The sequence below is a fragment of the Cibotium barometz genome, chromosome 42, assembly GCF_041138505.1.
Source record: "Cibotium barometz isolate CiBa-2024 chromosome 42, ASM4113850v1, whole genome shotgun sequence".
In the NCBI taxonomy this organism is placed as follows: Eukaryota; Viridiplantae; Streptophyta; class Polypodiopsida; order Cyatheales; family Cibotiaceae; genus Cibotium; species Cibotium barometz.
In genome coordinates, this window is record NC_141087.1 from 2,800,300 (window position 1) to 2,824,410 (window position 24,111).

Sequence of the window (24,111 nt, forward strand, 5' to 3'; positions counted from 1 at the left end):
GTGTGAACACTTCCTACGAGTGTTAACATGTATGTGTGTTCGAACAGCCTCTTAAGGCTAGATATTATGTGTGTGAATGTAGTAAGCAGTGATGTTCGCACATGTGCCATGTGTCGCTGTTTCAGTGTGTATGAGTCGTAAAATAAGGCTCTAGGCCTTTAAAAGCATCGGACTTGGCGAAGGATTTACAAAGCTCTGCATCTGAGTAGAAATGCATGAATACGCACACGAGAAGTAGAATTATGGGATCCCGGATCTCTCATACATAAAAACCACTGTGCAATGATCAGATTTGGAGGTGCCAGGTGCTATGATTGTATGTCCTCCCCTATCAAGAACCCAATCATCAACATAGAAGCGATCTAAGCATGCATATATGCTACCTGCATCCCTCTTCCTATTAGACCAAGAAAAGAGGAGAGAGGATGGCTTCCTTTGAATATCATCCTCTGCACGATACCCACTTGTCCTCTTTTGTCTGCAGGTTGCTCAACCATATTAAAATCACCCCCAATGATCCAATGATCAGCATGAGGAAGCAGGCCTTCCAAAAGGAAATCCTCTCCCCTCTATGATCAGGTGCATACATGTTCAAAATACCAATGTGTCTGTCATCCTACATAATGATAATCCACTGCGCTCTAGCAGGCAGAATGACACCATGGCCAATGATGCAAGGCAAGATAGGGGCTGACACTGAAATACATACACCACCTTTGGTTCCTGCAGCTCCGGAGTAAAAGGTGTGACTAGATATTAACTTGCCAGGTCTACCACATTGGCTAGCATCAAGTTTATGCTCCTGTAAGAGCAAAATGTCAATAGAACCTTCCATGACTGCAGAGTGAAGCTGGTTCTTGATAAGTTGTTTCCAACGATGCAGAAAAACACCACGAAGCCCTTGTATGTTCCATGAGACAATCCTCATGAAGACAAGGACTGAAAGCTGCAACCAGATCCCGTGGTCGATGAAGAAGGACCGCCTTTCACAGGGGAATACGTCTTGCATAAGTGAGGGAGGGGAAATTCTTCTAGGAGAGGTCCACCATTTTTATCCATTCCAGGGAGAAATCCTTTCCCTTCTCAAGAATGGGAGAAGGGGAGCATAATGTAGCATTATCATTACAATCCGGCTGCAACGCAAAGCGTGACATATCATTCATCAGTACATTCCTACTGCAATGCATCCTCATCACCATTTAGTGCCTATATATTATCAACTTACTACTATTTCTAGTCTATCATCATCATATGCCCGAATTAAATTGAAATGCTTATTAGTAGTCTATATTGACGGGTCTTTGTTTGTCGTCATTCTTGCTTTCTGTGGTTGCCTGGCAGGCCATTACAAGTGGGCATTAAGTCGCCTTTTCGACGAGTGGGAGTTTAATCGTGTTATTATTTTGGAAGGTGTTTACTTCTCCCAAAAACACTTCATTAAAGGACATTATTGGTTGATTTAGTTCTTTTACGATCTCACAAATGCTTGATTGAACAGATGACATGGAGATAGCTCCTGACTTCTTTGAGTACTTTGAGGCAACCGGAAAGCTTCTACAAAATGACAGGTCTAACAATTACTTTTGCTAAGGAATGATCATATTGTTGCAACTAATATCTTCTCACCTCGTGTTATGATTATTTTGATGTATCAAGCTTTACCTTCCTTTCTGATTCAAGGTCACTCATAGCTGTCTCATCTTGGAATGATAACGGGCAGAAGCAATTTGTGCAGGATCCTGGTAATAACAACACTGGATAACTAGCTTATGAAGCTTGAAAGCATTTAAAACAAATGCATTAAAAAAATTAACGTAGCAAAAGCTTGAGCACAATCTTACCTTTATTTTGATGAATTTGTGCAGAAGCTCTTTACCGTTCTGATTTCTTTCCTGGCTTGGGCTGGATGCTAACAAGAGATTTGTGGCATGAACTGTCACCCAAGTGGCCCAGAGCATATCCATATCTATTTGATGTTTTCGTAAACTGGGATTTTTTTTTCAAGAGTTCTATTCTTAACTCTATCACACTTACTGGGATGATTGGCTAAGGCTGAATGAAACACGGAAAGGTCGCCAATTTATTCGTCCAGAAGTCTGCAGGACTTACAACTTTGGAGAGCATGTATGCAGGCTAACCCTGAACTCTCTCCTTCCAATTTAGCTTCTTGTTAGCATTTATTGCGAGCCCTTTAAAAATAATGGCAAAATCAAATTGAATGCAATTTAGTAGGCAGCCAAGAAAAATGATATTCTTGCAATGATATTATTACTTCCAAGACAAGTTTTTGAAGCCCCCCCCCCCCCCCCCCCCCCCTGCGGGGTCCTCTTCTCCCGTTCTCCCTCCCCCAAAACAAATAGGCTTCACTTCTCTGGTCAATGGAGCCAATAAGAAGATTGTTTGTATGCTAGTGTCATGAGGTGGATGGCTTCACATTGGCTCTCTCTCGATGCACTCCAACTAGTAACATATTCCATAAACCACTTCATGTGTCCCATGCACTCAATGGGGCAAGAGTCTCATCATAGATGTGCTACATTAAGGCAAGAAGAGAGGTAGACGTGACGCTGGAGAACAGTGTGCTATGTACATGCCTAATGTATGACATGCACAGGATAGAATTGGAGGATTGAGCTATCTGTGATCATCGGCATACTATGACATTCAAGGGAGGTTCCATTGAAGGATCTGGCTCTATCTTCTAAGTCATGGAGTATGAGGATCGAAGATGGATTATAGAGTATAGGTACTGTTGGGAGCAAGGCCTTATCTTTATGTATATGTGTGGGAAAGGCTTCTAAAGGTCTTTCTTATGTGTGTGTGAAAGGCTTCTAAAGGCTACATTGTATTTGGAGTTTATGTGTGTGCCCGAAAGGCTTCTAAAGGCTACATTGTATTTGGAGTTTGTGTGTGCAATTGGCAATGGTTCTCATCCACAAGATGTGGCTAGGCTTGGTGGGCTTATGTGGCTCACATGCTTTGTAACCTTTTGGCCTATAAAGACACATGGTCTCTATCAATGAAATATACTTTTGTTGGCCTCTAAAAGTGGTGATCCCACTGTTAGTCATTGTACTTCGCTTAATGCCAATCATTAGTATGCTCTCTACTCACTAGATATGGCTTTCTCTCATCCCACCATGAGCACCTTCCCACTGTTAGTCATTGTACTTCACTTAATCCCAATCATTAGTATGCTCTCTACTCACTAGATAAGGCTCTCTCTCATTTCCACCCACCATGAGCACCTTATCCACACTCTCTTGAGCACTCCTCACACACACACACCATGTTTCTACATGGTATCAGAGCTGGACATCATTGCATCACTCCCAATTAGTAATTTTTAGCAAGGCATTAATGATAATCAGCTCCTAATCTTCTTCTATCTCAACCTTATCCTCTTCTTCCAAAATAGGCAGTCAAAGGAGGGCTTGGTTCTCCTAGTACAAGCAACACTGGCTAAACCCTCTTAGGGGCATCTTCCTGACATCAAGGCACAGCCGCAGCTCGGAGAAATTTGTGGAAGAAGATCTGCAATGCGTGCCATTGTTGCTGCAGCCCGTGCCATCAAATTTGGTGGAAAACTGCTTCTCATTCTGGGCAAGACCTTCTGATTCCTCTTGGCTCTGGGGTTCTGGTCAGCCACAAACATTCATCATGAGTTCTCACATGTCCATAGAAAAGTTCAATGGTCAAGGATTTCACACATGGCAAATGAAAGTCAAATTTCATTTGATGAAAGAAAATCTTTGGGGTTTGGTTGAAAATACTAACAGCTCAACATCTACTACTAATGTGGGAGCTACAACTTCTAGAGGAACAATAGCACCCCAAGCAACCCAAGATCCTACTAGAGAAGGAAGGGCTTATGCCATTATTGCTTGTAACTACCGGTTAGGTATGAATGATACATCATCGCACAAGGTAATCTGCAAAAGAGACTAGCACTGCATAGAACACCATCACTGGGGCCACGAGTGGCGACCCCCCCCCCCCCCCCTTTCGATATTGAAGTATATTATTGGAATATTTAAATCTGTACAAAGCTCCAAGGGCTTGCTAGCCAGATAATCCAATGCAATGCAAGTATGAAGACAAGTTACCCAAACCGAAGTGTGTCGGAGTAGTTTGTCAATGCCATACTCATCGAATGAGTCTAAATAGCTTGGCCACTAGTCTCATACACTTGGAGGGAAATGAACACGAAATTGTCGTTCCGAGACCACACACAAATTGTGTTCTTGCCTTTCAAACACCCTTCTTAGGCACGCTAGGTGCTCTTTCCAAGAAGAATGACTGCACAAATCATCCAAGAAAGTTTCTAGAGACTTTCTTAAGAAGTCCTTAAAAGCAATATTCATAAATCTTTGGAACGTGGCTGGTGCGTTGGTTAGACCCAATGGCATAACTCTATAAGCTTATACACCATGCTCAATGACAAAGGCGGTTTTGGCTTGGTCCTTAGGTGCGATCGAAATTTGATTATAGCCTGAGTATCCATCCAAAAAGCTATAAGCCTCCTTGCCCGCAACTCATTCGAGCACATGTTCTGAATATACTAGAGCTTGACTCACACCTATGGTTCAAGCCTCCTTGGTACGAGTACACAAACATGTATTGGTACGCGGTGTCAATAGTAGGTACTCAAACATGTACACTTGGTACCGGTTCACAGCACATACACCTGGTATTGTAGATGTAGGATGGTATTCAGTATGTACTTGTAGGTACAGTAGGGTTTTCAGCTTGTAATTGTTGGTAGTCAGGTACAACGGGTACAATATGTACAGAAGGTGCCCACAAGAAGTACACAGCAAGTACAACAGCTACATAAGGTAGCTACATCAGGTACAGTAGGTGCCCACAGGAAGTACACAGGTGACAGCAGGTACATCAGGCGGTACAACAGGTACATAGTTGGTACAGTAGGTGCCCACAGCAGGTACAGAAGGCAGCTATAGCAGGTACAACAGGTGCCCACAACAAGTACACAGCAGGTTTAGCAGGTACAAAAGGTACAGTAGGCTCAGTAGGTGTCTACAGCATGTACAGAGCAAGTACAAACAGGTACAGAAGGTATAGTAGGTTCAATAGGTGTCTACAACAAGTACACAGCAGGTACAGTAGGTGGCCACACTGAAGCTAATCGATTTTCAGATAGAGAGCAAGGGGGATATGCGCCAGCCCTCAAAATGTGTGATAAAATTGTGAGAGAGAGAGAGAGAGAGAGAGAGAGAGTCGTGGAGTAAAGTTGGTGTAGAGGAGGTGGGAGGGATCCAATCCCCTCCTGCTATGTGGCAGTGCCCTTAAGGATAGGGTGGGCATTGCCCAAGCCATTAAATGGCCTCACGTGGATGAGAAAGGAGGTGAGGGTGCCCACCAGGCTGGCTGGACAATAGTTATGGAACTAGGCCCTGGGCACTGGTTAGGGGGCAGCCCAATATTTAAAGTGAGTGTGAACTCCTAAGGTTATAAAACCTTTGCAAATATAAATAAGGTTAGAAATGATACTTATCACCTGTCCACATGCCACAAACTCAATCAGAAGTCACAGTTCACAGGTGGGCATCCCCTGCCCGTGAATTGGACACGTCATAGTACGCAGTCACACGAAATCAGTTCATTAACCACTTAGAGAAACATGAAGTACAGTGCCTATGTCATTGAAGAGAAAGAGCATCCCAAGGAGGAAGCTAACTATTGTGATGATTGGGCTTTCTAAGTCCAAGATATTTGTTCATTTTTCTTGTATTCACTTCTGGCCACCATATGATGTGGGCCATGTGGTTTCTGGTTTGTGGTTGGTCTTCTTCCAGTACCCAAGGTGCACCATTGTAGGCATCTGAAACAGGACTACAGGTCCTGATTTATCCTTGCAACAGCAAGAGAGATAGCCCTTGAGGGGGGTTTGTTGGGAGCAAAGCCTTAACCTCTGTGTGTGTGTGTGAAAGGCTTCTAAAGGCTACATTGGAGCTCATCCACAAGATGTGGCTAGACTTGGTGGGCTTATGTGGCTCACATGCTTTGTAACCTTTTGGCCTATAAAGGATCAATGAAATATACTTTTGTTGGCATCTAAAAGTCGTGATCCGACCGTTAGTCATTGTACTTTGCTTAATCCCAATCATTAGTATGCTCTCGACTCACTAGATATGGCTTTCTCTCATTTCCACCCACCATGAGCACCTTATCCACACTCTCTTGAGCTTTCGTCACACAAACACACCCCATGTTTCTACAGGTACATAGTGGCTTGACGAGAGTACTACTAGAAGAACGTCGACCGCAGGGCACTCTCATTGTGATATGGAGACGGCTAGATGTCCACAGGTGATTGGCACCACGGCTATAACAACGATGAGAGCAGCAATAAATTTGAGGTCCCGGTCCCTGTACTGCTGAACTGTGCTTTCCTCTGTGTGCGCCCTTCACCCACTTCTGTTCTCGCCACCCTCTTGCACGCCTTTCATCGGCTTACCTCCCGCTCACTCCCCCTCTCCAGCTTCGCCCCCCATCCGTCCTCTCTCTGCTGCACCGTTCCAGCCCTCCCCCCCGTCCTCTCTCTGCTGCACCGTTCCAGCCCTCCCCCCCGTCCTCTCTCTCTGCTGCGCCTGCCTACTGCCTGTGTCCAGCCATCTACTCCGCCCTTGCTCCTCTGCCCACTGTTCTCTCTCCCGCCTGTCCTGCTGCTTTCTTCAATGTATGGAAAATTCTTTTTCTGTTCAAGTTGGCCTTCCGTCTTGATTGGCAGGTGAACTATTATATTTTCCCAAGACAAGTACTCACTCTGCCGCTCTCGAATGCGGGACTGGCTACTGGCAGCTCTCCCCACAGAGCTAACTGGGCACTTCCAGGTTACCCGCCTGCTTGGTCATGGCTTCTTCCACGTAGATTTCGACTCTTCAGAAGCCACGTCCCAGGCACTTGCCTGCAGCCCTCTCCCTTCAGCTGAAAGAAAATCTTCTTCTTTAAATATCATCCAGAGTTTGATCCACCAGTGGCAGAGGACCAGTGACTTACCCTTATCTCACTCAGATTCCCAGGCCTCATACAGGCCTATTGTAAGTTGTTGAACTCCATAGGAGCTGTTTTAGGCTAGGTGTTGGAGGTTCCTGCCCTCCCAAGACTCAGCAGGCGGTCACAGCCAATGCTATCAAGGTGCCCAGAGTCCGTGTCCTTGTCCCTGATCCATCCATTTCAGATGACCACATCATGCTTTAGAGGCCAGATGGGTCGGACTTAAGACAGCGGATGGAGATTTCCGGAAACCCGATCAGTGCCACTTTTGTCACCAGAAGGGTCACCTAGCTAGGGATTTCCCTAGAAGGAGGCACACTTGGAGATGGAGGGGACATAACCCACCAGTAGGTGCCTTCATCTTCTCCCCCTTGTCTTGGCTGCTCCATCCCAGCAGCCTAGTTAGAACGTGTTGGGTGGTGGTTAAGGACGGCAGACGCCCTAGAATGCCCCCTTCTACCCTGGTCCCCCCTGTGAAACATCCCAACCCCTATGCCTCTCTTATGCATCTTTCTATGCATAAATTCAATTTTAATGAGAATAACACTTTTGAAATAAAAATAAATCTTTTATGCATCTTTCTATGCATAAATTCTATTTTAATGAGAGCAACACTTTTGAAATATAAATAAATCTTTTATGCATCTTTCTATGCATAAATTCAATTTTAATGATAATAACACTTTTGAAATAAAAATAAATCTTTTATGCATCTTTCTATGCATAAAATCAATTTTAATGAAAGCAACACTTTGAAATAAAAAAAATCTTTTATGCATCTTTCTATGCAAATTCCTCAGAGATGAGATATAGTTGTCAGCACATTTCCTCTTCCCCTAGAAGAGAGGGTGTTTGCCACCCACGCCCCTGCACAGATCTTCTCTCCAGAGGACTTTCCTAATGCTTCCCTTTTGAGGATCGTCTCATGATATATACAGAGATTAGGTGGTGTTTTCCTCGCGGCCGGTGACATGTTGTGAGGGACCAACTCTACCCTTCATCCACAAATGGCCCACCGGACATATTGCTCATTCAGGAGCACAAATTAGATGATAGCCAATTCAGTCAATTTGGCAAGGTTTTATCTAGTCAGGGTTGCAGGCTCTAAGGGTGGAGTATGTATTTCTGTTTTGCAGTCCATTTTGCCTTGCATTATTGGCCATGGTGTCATCATGCCCGCTATGGATTATCATTTTGCATGACAACATTATATGCCCCTAACAATAGAGGAGAGAGGATCTCATTCTGGAAGCGCCTCACAAAATGGCTTCCTTAATGCTTATCTTTAGATCTTTGGGGGAGGCTTTAATATGGTTGAGCAACCAACAAATAAAACAGGTGGACATGAGGGTGTGGTACACTTTGAAGAGAGCTTCTTGGGAGATGCTCATCCTCTCTATCCATGGAAGGGACTGCTGGATTGAGGATGACATACACAGGAAGCCCTCCTCCCTCCTTTACACTTGGTCCAATAGAAGGAGAGACACAAGATGTATTTATTCCTACCTAGAGTACTTCTATGTCGATGGTTGGGTTCTTGACAGAGGAGGCTGGCACTTCTAAGTTTGGCCTGACCATTGTCCAGTGGTTTCAAGCTTCAGAGGGCTTGGGCAACTGTTGGAGTGGAGATCAATGTAGCAACACACACATAGATGTAGCAAGCAAGGAGAGAAAGATGGAAGCACAAAACTCAAAATAGATTGATGAGAATGAGTGAAGTAAAGTGAAGTGACATGATAAGTTCACTTACACACTCATAATAGTGTGTACATATGCTCCGGGGAAAAACCTTCCTAAAGAGGGAAAAAGTATCCCAATCCATTATTAGCCTACATCCACACCTCACTACCATGTAAGTGCTACAAATCCCAACTTTAGTGATGATGTGAATATGTACAAGGATCATGTGGCCGATCAATCCCCAAATGGCAATAAGCCCAAAACTTTCCAAAAAGCTTCGAACTTCTCTTATAAGAGAGCCGTCGTGAACATATCGGCCACATTGTTGTGTGTAGAGGCATGAGCCAGGCTAATCTGTCCTGCAATGAGCCTCTCACTGATATAAGGATAATGCACCTCAATGTGCTTTGTGTGAGCATGAAACACTGGGTCAAAGGAAACAAGTTCTTTTTCATTGCATATACTAGCAATGAGAGCATGATTCACAGAAGAATAAGATACATAATGAAAACCTGCACGTGTCCTGCTAGATGAAGAAGTAGCTAATTTGTTGTTTCACAATGTCTCCACGAGTCTCTTTGGGATACTCGTGTACACCGTATGGTGTCATCCACTGCATCATCCATAATTGCCTCATCAATAGGCTAATTTGTGGAGTGAAATTCAAGGTGATTTTCAGCCAGTACGAGCTTTCCTGCAGTCCCTTTTTGAGCATTTGGTTGCTCCATATATGGCTGCCCGGAACTGTACAAAGATGTCCTGTGAGCATATATTTTGCTGTTTTGTACATAAAATCATGGGCTGAAGTTTGAACTAAGTTCTCAATAAAGACAACATCTCTACTCACCAAAATCCGCTTTGTGGGCGGATGGTAAAGTCTATACCCTTTGCCTTCCGAGCTATATCCCGCAAAATGCATATGAGCCACAGAGGGCTTCTTGCTATTCCAAGCTTCATAAGGGGAAATTTATTCAAGGCCTTGGTAGGGCATGTGTTTAGCACATAAGTGGCACACATAATTGCTTCCAATCAAAAAACATGAGGCAAATCCTGGCCTTTAACCATGCAATGTGCCATCTTCATGAGAGATATTTTCTTCCTCTTAGCCACACCATTTTGTTGAGAGGCACTATGCATTGACATTTTATGCCTCTTTCAGCCATATATACATGAAACTCCTTTGACATATACTCCCTCCCGTGATCTGTACGAAGGGTGTCAAATTTACTTACTGACCATAGAAACAAAGTGTCTAAAACATGTAAAAACCTCTGACTTTGCCTTCAATGGATACACCCAGGTGTGCCTAGAGTAGTCATCAATAAAAGTCACAAAGTAGAGATATCCCCGATCGATGGTGTCCTCATGGGACCACATACATCACTATGTATAAGCTGTAATTTCTAGACAGCCCTAATTGATCCATCTTTCGAGAATGATGTCCATTGCATCTTGCCCAAAATACACTCCACATATGTTTGACGAGGTCTCAAGCTTTGGCAACTTTGACACCATCTCTTGCCTTTTAAGACACAACAAACTACCAAAATTCAAGTGTCCAAAGTGGGCATGTCATAGCTCCGCGTCACTCATAGCACATGTGGTAGTAAAGACTGAACATTATGTGCCAATCTCTCATACATGTCCAACTTGTCAAGCTTGCAAAGGGGAAGGGGCCTATTCCCCTCTCAGTGAGGTCTTGCTTCTCTTTTCTCTGAATCTTATTTTCTTTCATTATTTGTGATTGTTGATTAAATGGGTTTGTTACAAGTAGTTCATCAATTTTGTCACTTTCACGTGCCCCTGTGTTACATGGTATCAGAGCTGTCTTCTCTTGTGAGAACTTTCCCGAGGTAACAGAATTTCTAGCCAACCCACAAATTACATTCACCATGTCAAGAGAAGGAGAGAGAAGTATTTATCAACAATCTAGATGTTCTCGATGTTTTTTGACATTGTCTTTTTCAAACTTTGAGAAGATTCAAAGGTACAAAGAGCTCGAAGTAGATCCAAAAATTCAAGCTTTGATGGAGAGAAGAGCTAAAGCTAGAGCTGAATCTAAAGTCTTTCATGGCTTATAGTACTAGATACCACGATAATGTCTCCATCACTCGGGTCATGAACTGTACACCTGTCATCTACAAATCTGACCGTTATTTTTTATGATGGCACAAACAAGTCTTCTGAGAGAGTTTGCAGCAATGAGAACAACCTTACCAACTCCTTTTACTGGATACTAGGAGTTGTTTACACATGTGATTGTTCCTCCTTAAGGAGCAGACCCAAGTGAGGAAAATAAATTTGGTAGAGATTGGATGCCCAGTGCACGCTTTATTTTCACAGAGGTAGTCTACAAAGCACCCTCTTTCTCGCTTCTATTAGCTGTTACTAGAGCTTGGTGCAAGATGAGACCTTTCTTGAGGCAGATGCTTCCGAGTTCAGAGGAAGAGGCAGAGAAACCGCCCATCATGTGGAATGATCTTATTAGAGATGACCTTGGTCATCCCATGGGTGCTTGTGGTTACACGCAGTGGCCAGGCTAGGAGAGATGTGCACCAACTATTGGATCTTGGAAGATTCTTATAAGTCTTCCTATGAATCGAAAAGAAGCCTTCACTCAATATCTCAGAGGGAGTCATAGGAGGATTGAGGAGATTGACCTCATGAGTGGCTTACTGGCACATTCCATGATGAGTATCACCCCAAATGGCTGGGTGCTTTCTCTAGGATAGGTGTATGGCTACAGGTACTTGCCATGTCGGACCAGGATCAGGGAGGAGATTGTATATTCTACTTTATCCTGACAGGATGGAGATTGATGATCTGCGTTACTAAGGAGTTTATTCGAGACACTATCGTGCGTCCCGTGAGAGTATGGATTGCTCAAGGAGGCATTGATTTTTTTGACCCCCTCCCTGAATCTGTGACTCGATGCCCCATCAAATTTCTTCATTGGGATCCTGGTGAGCGGGAGTGGATTGATGCAGCCAACTCTTTGAAGTGTTTTCCTTTCTTCAAATACACCGTATGGAATGCCCAATTGTTGCTACTTGGACAGATTCAGAGGATTTCTACCCTCAGGCCACACTGAGAAAGCTTTGGGATTACTCCATTTATTTAGAAGAGACTTTGGCACTCTTATAGGAGGAACCAGATATCCCAATTCTTCTGGCTGTTTTTACTTCATGTTAATAAGTGGAGAGCTACCTTTGGTGCAGCCTCATCTTGCCCTAGATGGTTGATAGCTTCTGAGACTGTACAACATTGTCTTTGAGGTTGCAAAGATGCTGAAAGGATCTGGAACCCTATAGCTTGGCTTATAGGCAGATTGCGGAGAGGCACAATTTACATTTTGGAGCTCTATTGTCTGGCTTGCTCAGTCTGGATAACAGATGGGGCCTGAGGCCAGGGACCATGACATTATGATTGCCATTATGATTGAGAGAGACTGATTTTCTTTGTGGGTAGGGACCATGACATTGCCATTATGATTGATAGAGGACTGGCTCAGAATTGCTACAGGATATTCCTTCGTCATACTACACACCACCCTTGAGGAGGTTTGACACCATTTGGGAGATTATCGCCAGCATGATTGCCTGGCAGATCTGAAAAGCCAGATGCACAGAGATGATTTGAGGGCATTTGATTTAAGACACCCATATACTATTTTGGAGATGGCCCCTTGGGCTTGTATACAGGGGCCATCCAGATCAGCGCAAGAAAAGCACACTATCTTCATGAGAGAGTGGGATCATGAGATCTTCTTCTCATCCCACTGCGGTTTCTTGACATCACCGAGCCCCTAATTGGCTGCGGCTATCTTACAGATGAGGATCTCCGGCTTTCAATTGTGATTTTGTATTTGTTTGTGCGCACACACGCGCGCACACACACACACACACAACATTCAGGCCTCTTAAAACCATATGTGATATCTGACCCAGTCCCTTGTGATGTCCCAATATTTGTCAACTATGGATTTTTCTGAATTTGATCTTAGAGAAAGCTCGCATTATCTTCTATTGTAACAAGAAGTTTCATGCCATAAATGGTTATATTATCTTAGAGAAAGCTCGCATTATCTTCTATTGTAACAAGAAGTTTCATGCCATAAATGGTTATATTACGTTTGATCATTTAAATGGTTCATGGTTTTTTGGTCCTATGCCTGCAGGGTTCAAGTTTGGGACAATTTTTCAGGCAATATCTGGAGCCAATCAAACTCAACAACGTTCCTGTATGGTCATTGATCCTGTGATGTTTGAGGACTTTTTGCTAGTCTTGTCTGGTTCCTAACCAAACTTAATAGCATGATATAAGGGCTCAAAAACTGTTTTAAGAAATTCTTGTATGGCCTTCTTCCAAGAAGTCCGGGACAACCATCTGTGACCCCAGTTTCGTTCTTTGATATAGAGCTATCCTCTGTTCATTTTGGGTCTCCCTATGCTTGGATAAGGTTTTTGTCTCTTCAACCTCTTCTGTGCAGCCTTGCAGAGCTGCTGCATTAGTGCTGCCCTGTGGACCCAGCCTGCCCCTTTCAAAATATCACATGCTGCTTAGGAGGTAGGGCTGCCTATGAATGGTTCTAGAATAACGCCATGGCCATGACCTGCCAGAAATTTTTCCTTATTTCCTCTATTTCTTCAGGTGTGATCTTCATTTATCTTGCGTGTCCAGGTGCTCATCTGAGATCTCCTATACTGTTTCATTATATCCTCCCTTGCACACCAATATATGAATACTGTTACAGTTCCATGCTGCCAAACACTGGTTTGGCCTTTGAGGTAGGGAAACCACAAAGGTATGGGTGTGTAAAATCACCCCTGCCCTGACCCTCATGGACAAAACCTATCTGATCTTTCAGTATTCAAGATTTGCCAAAGCATTTGTAAGCCTAGCGGGGCGTGCCGTGATAGACTCAACCACATGTCCAAGAGATAGAGATATAGAGAGAGAGAGATAGGAGAGAGAGAGAACGGAATAGGGATCTTGCATAGTACACCACATTGAGCGGGGAACAAGCCCCGTCTCCCTTTCAGGAATTTATTCAAGAACAATCCACGGGCACGCTGGCCAGGATCAATACAATCAATGAATACAAAACAAACAGATATGCCGATGTAGGATATCCAAGTCGATGTCGATGTCGATGTCAAGGATCTCTGATGTCGAGCACACCACAGGGATGACCCACAAGTATCTCCACCGGGCTAGTACCAGATCCAATATCCAAATCCAAGTTCATATCCAAGTCCAAGTCCTCTTTCCGATGGTGTCCTTGGCTCGCGATCAACCCTGTTTGACTTTTTACTTTTTCCTATCTTTTTAGTTAGGAATGGTGCTTTTTCTTAATCAAACCTTATGGACCCTATCCCCATGTTTTCTTCCAGCTGTCTGGTGTCCGGGCATGGATTTCGTCATGTGAAATAGAGCTAGGAGGGCCAAATAGTTACAGCATTCCAAAGTTAGGTACACATACTCTAGATCTAAGCCCTCTACTGTCAAGGGCACAATAACATTACTCCTAGGTTGCAAACGCTACATGTCATATATGACATATAAGCTCGAGGGCTTTGCTCTATTGACCCTTATAAGAGACCATTGCAAGTAAATTACTTCTATTTATCTTGTGTTGTGAACATTTCTTTTTGCAAGAAAGTTGTGAACATTTTTAAGGTCTGTTGTCTTAAAATGCTTACAGGTTAAATGGCGTACAAAGGATTTAAGCTACCTGCTTGAGGTTCGTTCTTGCACTAAAAGTGTGTTTCAGTGGTATCTCAGTGGCTTTGACATATGTTGGGGCAGCGTAGAAAACTCTCCAAAACTGTTGGTTTGTGATGCAGAAAAACTATGATCATAGTTTTTACGAACTGGTTTCAAATGCGATTCCTATTTCTGGTACTGATGTCGCTGAGAAGGCTTACAATATTGATGGAGACGTTAGGATCGAATATGCTGACCAGGGTGCGTTTGAGAGACTTGCAAAGCAATTTGGTATTTTCGAAGAGTGGAAGGTAAATTTAAGTCTGTTAACCAGGCTTGTTATTAAACAATAGAAGTATACTATCTCCCTCCGATTCATGGTTTCAAACTATTTGCAGGATGGAGTGCCACGAACTGCATACAAAGGAGTAGTTATGTTTAGGTGGCAAACGTCCAGACGCATTTTTCTCATCAGCCACACATCAATACAGCAGTTGATGAGAAATTGATTATGACGCTGCCTAAGATTCTGGGTTTAACATAGGCTTTCATGTTATGATGGCTAAGTGGCATACCATTCCAACCTTGATCACCACAAGTAGCTCGTGAAGTTTTACCCTAGTCAATTCACCTATTGAGCAATGATGACCAGTGAGGGCTACAAATTATATCAGGGGATCACGTATCTTGTACCTTTTCATGTTTAGGGAATGAACTGATAGCGCACCTTCAGTTACAAAGTGTTGAAAAGCTTCATGATAGATCAAATTCAAAGCACAAGCCTCTAGTGTATATTGAGGACTACTGTGTTGGTGGAGCTGTGCATTAATCATGCCTACATAATTTGGTGAATAGGAAGAATTATGTCATGATGCTCTAGGAAGCCTTGTATACCAAAGAAAAAGCGGGGGCCTCTCTTCTACAGCTGCCATTTGAGTATTTTGAGTATATGATCTTGTAAGTGTATATGAGCAAGTGTTTCTGATGAACTGTGTATACTGCTGCTCAGTGAATCGAGAAATGAATTTCAAGACACTCAGTGTTTCTGATGAACTGTGTTTACTGCTACTCAGTGAATCGAGAAATGAATTTCAAGCCATTGAAAAGAGCTGCAGGATGTGAGGTCATTTGGGGAACAGAATTGGAATTTTTTCTCTGGTTGCTTCTTTACACAATTCTGTGTGTATAAGAAGGCAATGAAATACCTCTAGGTGATTCGTTGCACGGTGCGTCTCTTATGGATTGCAAGCGGTGACCACACTGGAACTGTCTCAGGCAATAAACACAACGTTAATGGTTTAAAAAGCATTGAACTGAAGGTGGTCTTAAAATCTCTTTACGTTCCCTTTCATATGGACAAAGCCAGCTCGGAACAGTTGCCGTAGCATTAGTAGTGCAATTATCATGCCAACTGCAGTCTACGTTTTCCTTTATTTTTTATCAGGGGGACTTGACAATGTTGCTTGCAGACTGACATCCAACTTTGAGCATAGAGATTAGCATCACGAATGCTCCATCTGATTTGTTTTTACAGTGCCATAACCAACATCAATGACCTTGTAATGTGTAGAGCTGAGCATGACCTTATCTATTGAATTTGTGTTAGGTTGTAGAGGATCAACCTTTTGGCCTTGAGAGAGCGGTGTAGAACATTAGAACTAGTGTAGTTACCCTGGTCAAACAAATTGTAAAATAGATGATGGGGCTTGTGAAGGAAACATACTATTCAATCAAACATATGAACCCAGAAAATGCTACGCAAATGAAGACTCCATTGTACGGTGGTGAATGATAAGCTCAATTTGCAAATTTCAACCTAGAACTGTGATCTAGTTGTATTCCAAGCATTTTACATGATACAGCTATCTCAACAGAAGGAGTGCATTAAATTCAGTGGGCCGCATATCATTACTTGGCACAACATGGTCTTTGCCACTTCACTCGAGCATGAATGCAAACACTATGTTACACCAATGCCATGCAATAGTGAACACCTCAAAAGGTAGCAACACAAGGAAGTACAGCACAAAAGTGATGTGGTTTTCCAGGTGGTTTTTCTTTTGACTTCGAGATGGCTTTCTGATGGCAAAGCTGATAGGAATGGTGTACCCTATATTTGGTTCTTGACTTGGTCAACACCTTCCTGTTCCCTATGAACCATTGCCGTTTCTTGTTATGCAACCCATGCAGGATGCAAAGTGTTTTACTTTGTTTTATGAAGCTTATTCTGCATTAAGCAAGTGAAAGTGAAGGTTTTTTAAATAAAGAAATCTGCCACTAGAACTATTGTTTTGAATTTTGATTGCTTAATGGTACATGTATGTCCAATTCTTCCTACTCACCTAGTACCTACTTTTAATACATGTATGAATCCTAAAAGCTTGGAAACTTTTTTCGGTTTTTGGATCGTCTTTTGGAAGTGTACAAAGCATTCGTTTTGGTGAAACAACACAAAGCAATTCATGAAGATAACTTTGTTTAAAATAATAAAAGCGCCGTTGAGCTTGCACCTCTGGCTTGCCACGTCTTATTTAAACAAAGAAATGCAACCTTCTTTAATTTTAAATGTAAGGATTGACTTGCAAGTGGGTACGAATCAATTGGTGTCTTTATTCAATGCAATCTTTGCTGACAAATATTAGTAGAAATACACACTAGGAAGTTCAAACAAGCACACATTATCTTACTAAGGTGGTTGATGGGGGGTAAAAGAGGGGAGAATCTCACTATACGTACATTTGCATTATAAAAAAAAGAAGGAAAAAGCAAAAACTAAATCGTAGAACACTCTTTTTTCGAATATTGACGTACTAATGTTGTGCAAGAGAACGTTTATGGCTAGAGATACAAATGATCGTTGTTGGTTGTTCGTTAGGAGGCTACATGAAGATAAATTTGCAATTTTGAAGTAGTATTGGACATATGCATTGAGCGTCTCTCTCTCTCTCTCTCTCTCTCTCTCTCTCTCTCTCTCCTTCCTCTGTCCCATTTCCCTTGCACGACAATAGAAAATTAGGACGGGCTGAAACCCTCCAATGTTGACTGACGCCAAGCGCACAGTGGAGAGACTGCCTGGCCTGGCCTGCTTTTCAAAATGTTATGGGAATTTAGAAAAGCCAACAGCAGCGTGGATGACTGGTCATAGCCAGTTCAATTCCCAGTGCCTTGGCAATATTAAAGATATAGATATCATCCTTGTCTTCACAATCAGACGCAACATGCAACACAAAGGAGAATTAGGAACTTCATGATGGCCATTTTTAAGTCCAATATATACGAGCAAACCAGTACGGAGCTTAGGGAATGGATGCATACAACTGGATGGACCGACGACCACTAGCTCAGGCACAAGAGAAGGAGAAGAAGCTTCCTCCTCGGTAGTGTGAAGAAGCAAAAAGACAAGGCAGGCAGGCAACTCCAAGAAAAAACAGCAGCAAGCACATAATTATTGACGCAAGAACATACGGGGGAGTTCTATTCAGGCCAGCACCCATGCAGGAGGATCCCTCCTCCTCACCTATGATGGAGCTTCCACTACACAAAACATGTTCACTTCCATAACAACCTTAATAATGTGTACAAAAAGCACTGTGAGTACATTAGCCGGGCCGCATCGACGTGCACGCAACATTGCTCCACCACCAAACCTTTTTTTTTTGGGGGGGTGGATCTATGAGGCCTCAAAATGGTTGGTTGGTATGATGACGAATGAATGTTGGGGGGATCAGTGCCTCTGCATCTGCCTCTTGCTCTTAAGAGCAAGTGGCTGCTGGGAAAATTATTCAAAGCCTGATGAAAGCGCAACGACGCCTTAACACAAGAAGAAGCGGGCTGTGTTGTGAATAAATTTTTAGGAAGTCTTATAACAGGCATAAACTCCTCTAGTATCGAGCACCCATCATTAACCCTCATATCTGGCACACCGATGCACAAAAACTCTATCGTGTACCCAACTAGCCACCCGTCGTCCATCCTCACCACCCTCTTCGTTCTCACTTCACCCATACGCAAAATCCAAAATGGGCATGCCAAGGATCTGGAGCACATTGCATGCATGGGTGACACTCTCTACTATTGGCCCACTTATTGAATAGCACCCTCCTTTGTCACAACTCCCCCATCCTCTTGGACCACTAATAGTATCACACCCATCCTCAAAGCCACAGAACCATCCAATCTAGGTAACTACAAGACTATTATGATCTATTGTAAACACACTAGCCAAGCGTTATGTGCATGTGCTAGAGGCTCATGTCGGAGATGAAGAAATAATACCTTGATTAGGCAATAAGCTCAATTTGTACAAGGCACTTGGCTTTTAGTAGCCAAGTTGGGCGCTTGGGGTTACTCCATCCTCAAGAAAGTTTGACTAGGTAAAGAGCTTTCCTACATAGGGTTTACTTTTATTGTTGGGTATAGAACCATGTCTGGACTCACATGGGGGTTTTGCTAAATTCTAATCATGCGTGTGTGCACACTCATGCACATGCATGTGTGTGTCCATGTGTGTACGCGTGTGTATACATGTGTGTTTGTGCATGTACGTGTGTGTATGTGTGTGCGTGTGCGTGTGTGCATGTGTACACCTGTGTGTGTGTGTGTGTGTGAGAGAGAGAGAGAGAGAGAGAGAGAGAGAGATAGACAGAGAGAGAGAGCATATTGATAAGCAAGGTTTGCATCATCGATACCAAAGCATAAGCTACTAACTAGGCACTGGAAAGAAGTGTAATAATAAAAAAACATTTATGTGAGCCAGTGGAAGAAGTGTAACACATAGAAAACAAAAAAGAACTATCCCCAACAAACTTATGCACATTAAACATACGCATAAGTGTGTTGTATTTATAGTCCTCTCATGTATCTTTTTGACGCTTTATACTCTTTAATAAGGAAACAATGCTCAAAAGAGTTTGGGTGCAATGGGTTCTTTAATCACAAGGAATCTACACAACATAAGTACAAGCAATCACTCATAAGTTCTAGGAAACTAGGAGCATTGAGAATATTCAATAATGTTGAGTCAACATTGAGAAGATCACCATGGACCATGTTTCCAAATGCTCCCTTGGTCTTGATATGATAATAGTATCTTGAGAAGGAAAGTTGGCGAGGTTTCTAAAGTTTACAAACAATAGGGATGGGTTATTCCTTCTAGTTCTTAATGAAAAAGAAGTGGTCACATGAGCTAAGCAATGCTTACATGCTATCAATAAGTCACAAGTTTGATCTTATAATAGGTGGGTGCACAAGGGACCAAGGAGGCCATGCGAACTTGATCAATGGGATATAGCACGTTCGATTTTGGGGGAGGTGCCAACTTGACTGCTATAGATGGACCTTTTTAATGATGATTGTAAACTCATATGCAAGCTTAAGAGCTAATCAAGGACATGATTCACACATTTTAACTACTATAGATGGACCTTTTTAAATGATGATTGTAAACTCATATGCAAGCTTGAGAGCTAATCAAGGACATGATTCACACAGAAACCCATGCCATGGTAGTTATGTGGAAATGATGAAGCGTTACAAAGATGGCTCGAATAAGGTAGCACCCTAACAGATCTTGTTATCAAGAAAGCAATTTGTGGTTGGTAATAAAGGATCTAATCAAGAACTTAACTATATAACACTAGCATCCTTGTCCTTGTGCCCAACTTCAATAGCATGAATAATCAAATATTAAACTCAAGATTAGTCTTGGGTGGTCATTGTAAGCGCAATTGCTATTCAAACCTTACATATCATTTTTCAAGGGTCCTTTGTAAATGAGTATTTGCAAATGAGTAATAAGTCTTCATTGTGCAAAGATTTGGTCCAAAATATACCACCCCTCTTAGTCATAAATCTTGAGCTTTTACAATGTAATGTCCCTATTAATAGAAATTCATTCATTATTCTCTCCTTATCAAGGTTTTGGCTCCCTTAACAAATAGACTTCTTTGACTTATTTTAAATAAACCTGCTAATAGGTTAGTTGTCATTTTTTATGTCCCTTTTTAGATACAATCTTTACACTAATTCCATGTTAACTTCTTTTAAATAGATTACTGATAGATAGTTGTGTACCTTTTTAGATAATTTACTTTGGTTTATTAAACTTTATTAACAGTTTTTCACTATTCACAATGTTCTTTGGATAAATGATGATGTGATCATCCTCCTAATATAATTCAATGACTTTTTTTATTTTTTTATTTTACATAGCCTTATATATGTACACTGATTGTAGTGAGCATGGGTTGAATCCTTTTTCTTTATAAACTTACTTGTTGTTTTTTTTTAAAATGCCATTTAAAACCCCCTTGTGTAAGTAGATTTTTGTATATTTTTTTGAGAGTCTTGGTTAAAAAACCCCTCCTATAATGATAGCACATAGTAGTCTTACATATTTTTAAGTGAACTCCCCGAGGGTGCTCTATGCAAAAATAGAGTGGGTTTGGGTCGGGACATCACACCCTACAAAAAAAAAAAAAAAAGCAAGCTTGGGTAGGACATCACACACCTATCAGGCGTTTGATGGGGATAAAACTTTGCAAGTGGGTTCATGGGCATGTTCTCCCCCCACTTGCAAATTTTTATCCCTATCGGACATTAAGGCTGAGTGTGAAGGTGTGTTGTAAGAGTGAGATGTAGTCGATAATCTAGTCTTAATATACACAATTGGTGACCTTAAATGTGATCATTGTTAATGATTTAAAAAATTAATAAAATAAAATTTTAGAATCTTAAAATTTGTTGAATGTGTATGCTAACATACTCAGTACGTTTGCATATTGTGTTATGTTTCAAATTTGTAATACTATTTCGAAGTATAATTATAGAATAAAATTTTATTTGTAAATGAAGTACCTTGATTTTTAAAAGTTATGGCATCCCTTCATTCCTTTATTTTTTGGTTTAATGGAAACATAATCATGTGTTAGAAATAGGGTTGCAGGAATGCACATACACGCATACACCGTGGAGAAGATCATGGAAGCACAACACAATGAGATGGTAGATAGATAATAAATGTGTGTTTTACAAAGATGATAAGTATACCCCAATATGGGTGAATACTAGTACGGGAAAAAACCTCCTAAAGAGGGAAAAAGTGCCCCGGCTAGTCCTAGTGTGTTCACACATCACTACCAAATTGGCTACAAATCTCCCTTGGGAAGTGATGATGTGAACAAGGGTTGAGTTGGCACTAAAAGTATAGAGATGTGCCAGGCTCTTTGGACTGGAGAAGAAGCCCAGACTAATACCCAAAGGGAAGTAAGTTCAAGGCTTTGCAAAAACTTCTCTTGTGAAAGAACTTTTGTGAGTAAATCTACCATGTTATCCTGCGTTAGCACATAAGCCAAGATGATTTCCCTTGGGAGTGATGATGTGAACAAGGGTTGAGTTGGCACTAAAAGTAAAGAGATGTGCCAGGCTCTTTGGACTGGAGAAGAAGCCCAAACTAATACCCAAAGGGAAGTAAGTTCAAGGCTTTGCAAAAAGCTTCAAACTTCTCTTGTGAAAGAACTTTTGTGAATAAATCTACCATGTTGTCTTGCGTTAGCACATAAGCCAAAATGATTTCCCCTATGAAACATCTCTCCCTGATATAATGATAATGCACCTAATGTGCTTTGTGCAAGCATGAAAAACTAGATTCCTCGCAACTTCCATAGTGCTCTGATTGTCAGTAAAGATGGTAGTGGCTAAGGACTCACCAATACCCAAATCGGCACAATAAGGCATCTGAGCCAAACACACTCAATTGTAGATATAAACGCTGCCCCCTATACTCAGCGTAATAGCTAGAAGTGGCCATAGTGGGTTTCTTCTTTCTAAGCAATGATATACATGAATCACTAAGGTGAAAGAAAAAACCACTCATGGACACTCGTGAATCACTAAGGTGATATACATGAATCACTAAGGTGAAAGAAAAAACCACTCATGGACACTCGTTTGTCATAACATGTAGCCTAGTCTAAGTCTATAAATGCATGTAGCTATGATTTACTCCCTTGGGATAAAACAACCCAAAGTGCTTGGTGCCTTTTAGATAATAGAACACCCATTTGATAGATTGCTAATGCTTTGTGCCTGGGCTATACATAAGTCTGATCAATAATGAGAGCCCATACATAATATCAAGTCTGGTGCTACATAAGAAGATAATGCATCTAACAGCTTCTTTATACAATCTAGCATCAAAAGAGTCACCTACATCTTCAAGACTAAGTCGCAAACCAGGCTCCATAGGTGTAAAAATAGGTTTACAGTCTCCAAGATTGAACCTCTTCAATAAAGCCTCTATGTATTGTGTCTATAGCATAACAATGCCATCATTACGCTGCTAAAACTCAATGCCCAAATAAAAGTGAGCGTGCCAAGATCTTACATTTTAAAAGACCTATATAAATTAGCTATAAAAGTTAAAATATGATCATCATCAAGGCCTATGTTAAGGAAACCCTACCCTAGCGTGTTGTGGGAAGTTGCCTATCCATCGAGCTCGAGCTAGGCTCATGAGCTCTACCGTAGCCGCTGTCCTCCTACGCTCGTTGACCGAGGCGGTTGCTCTAATCCAATGGGTGATGCAACCTCCCTCACAAAGATCGTGTTGTTGGATCTTCGCTAAAGGTGATTACGTTGGTAACCCTAATCACTCAAGCAAGAGGGAGAGAAGAAGCAAGAGGGAAGAAAGAGGGAACAAATGATTAGCACTAATCACTCCCAAACCCAAACCCTAAGCACACCACACATGCTAGATTAGAGTTGCAAGAGAAAGGGAGAGAGAGAACACTCCACTTCTATTGGATAAATGGGAGAATGAGTTACAAATAAGAGGAATTGGCTTTTATAGTTCCAAGCGTTTTCCTAGTAGGCCGCCTGGGAGTAAGTGACCCAAGGCGCCCAAAACATAGTTACAAGGCTTTTCTCTATGGTTTGGCCAAATAACCAAGATCCTCTTGTCTGTCCATCAAAGCTCAATCCTTGGGAGCATCTTTGGGGAATTTTTCTCATCAAATGATGGGATTTACAATATATAGCGTCAGCGTCCATTACAGAAGTGTGGGGACATAGTTGTTGTAGGAATGTATTAACCAATATGTCGTTAACATACTCCCTTCCTAAAGTTGATCACATCCTCGTGATCAATAAGAGGTTGTCAAGGCACATGGGGAAGTGTCGTACTTGGTTAGTTTACCTAGCTCGCCAGAAATGAGAGGGGGTGGGGGAGTTAGTAAGATAAAAAGAAGTTAATAGAGTACTGGTGCGATTAAGTATCCAGCTAGTCCTGATAGGCTCTTATGAATTCGCTTTCTTGTATGTGCCGAGTAGGACTCTTTATTTTGTTTTTAGTGTTTTTGGTTTTTTGTCACTTTGGTGAGACATCCTCTATAGAGAAGTCAGAGCACTAGAATGAGTAGACTAGCACGGATTACTTGACCAGTATCCAAGTGGTAGGTGGTATGATGAAGGAGCGGTTAGTAAAACAATGATGTTAGTAAGCAAGTGGAAAGTGGGGAACTCTAGAGGGACAAGGAGACAACGCGCATTGAAACTGCTTGCGCTCCAAGATGTTGTATGGTGATGGCGATGTTCATGAAGCTCTAGCATCTTTGTCAAGACACCGTAATGGGTATCTTGGCTCTCGAGGATGTTAAGGTATCAGGTTGCGGTGTTCTCTCTTTTTCATTTGGTGCACAAGTGTGGATA

The 24,111-nt window shown here is 42.0% G+C and overlaps 1 protein-coding gene across 2 annotated transcripts; it reads left to right on the plus strand.

Annotated features, from left to right (window-relative positions):
• The first annotated feature begins 1,166 nt into the window (after positions 1–1,166).
• On the plus strand, positions 1,167–15,970 carry LOC147614061 (alpha-1,3-mannosyl-glycoprotein 2-beta-N-acetylglucosaminyltransferase-like). 2 transcript variants are annotated; one of them, XR_015263055.1, is made up of 10 exons: positions 1,167–1,410; positions 1,499–1,568; positions 1,681–1,742; positions 1,866–1,955; positions 2,030–2,124; positions 12,878–12,940; positions 14,405–14,443; positions 14,547–14,717; positions 14,805–15,363; positions 15,480–15,970. XR_015263055.1 is itself a non-coding variant. In XM_086780603.1 (9 exons), the coding sequence occupies exons 1-9, from the start codon at positions 1,182–1,184 to the stop codon at positions 14,913–14,915; spliced, it is 930 nt and encodes a 309-aa protein (XP_086636729.1). In that variant the 5' UTR covers positions 1,167–1,181; the 3' UTR covers positions 14,916–15,524. The 2 variants fall into 2 exon arrangements, 1 of the variants encoding a protein (XP_086636729.1); XM_086780603.1 differs by having other exon boundaries at positions 14,805–15,524.
• The last annotated feature ends 8,141 nt before the right edge of the window (positions 15,971–24,111 follow it).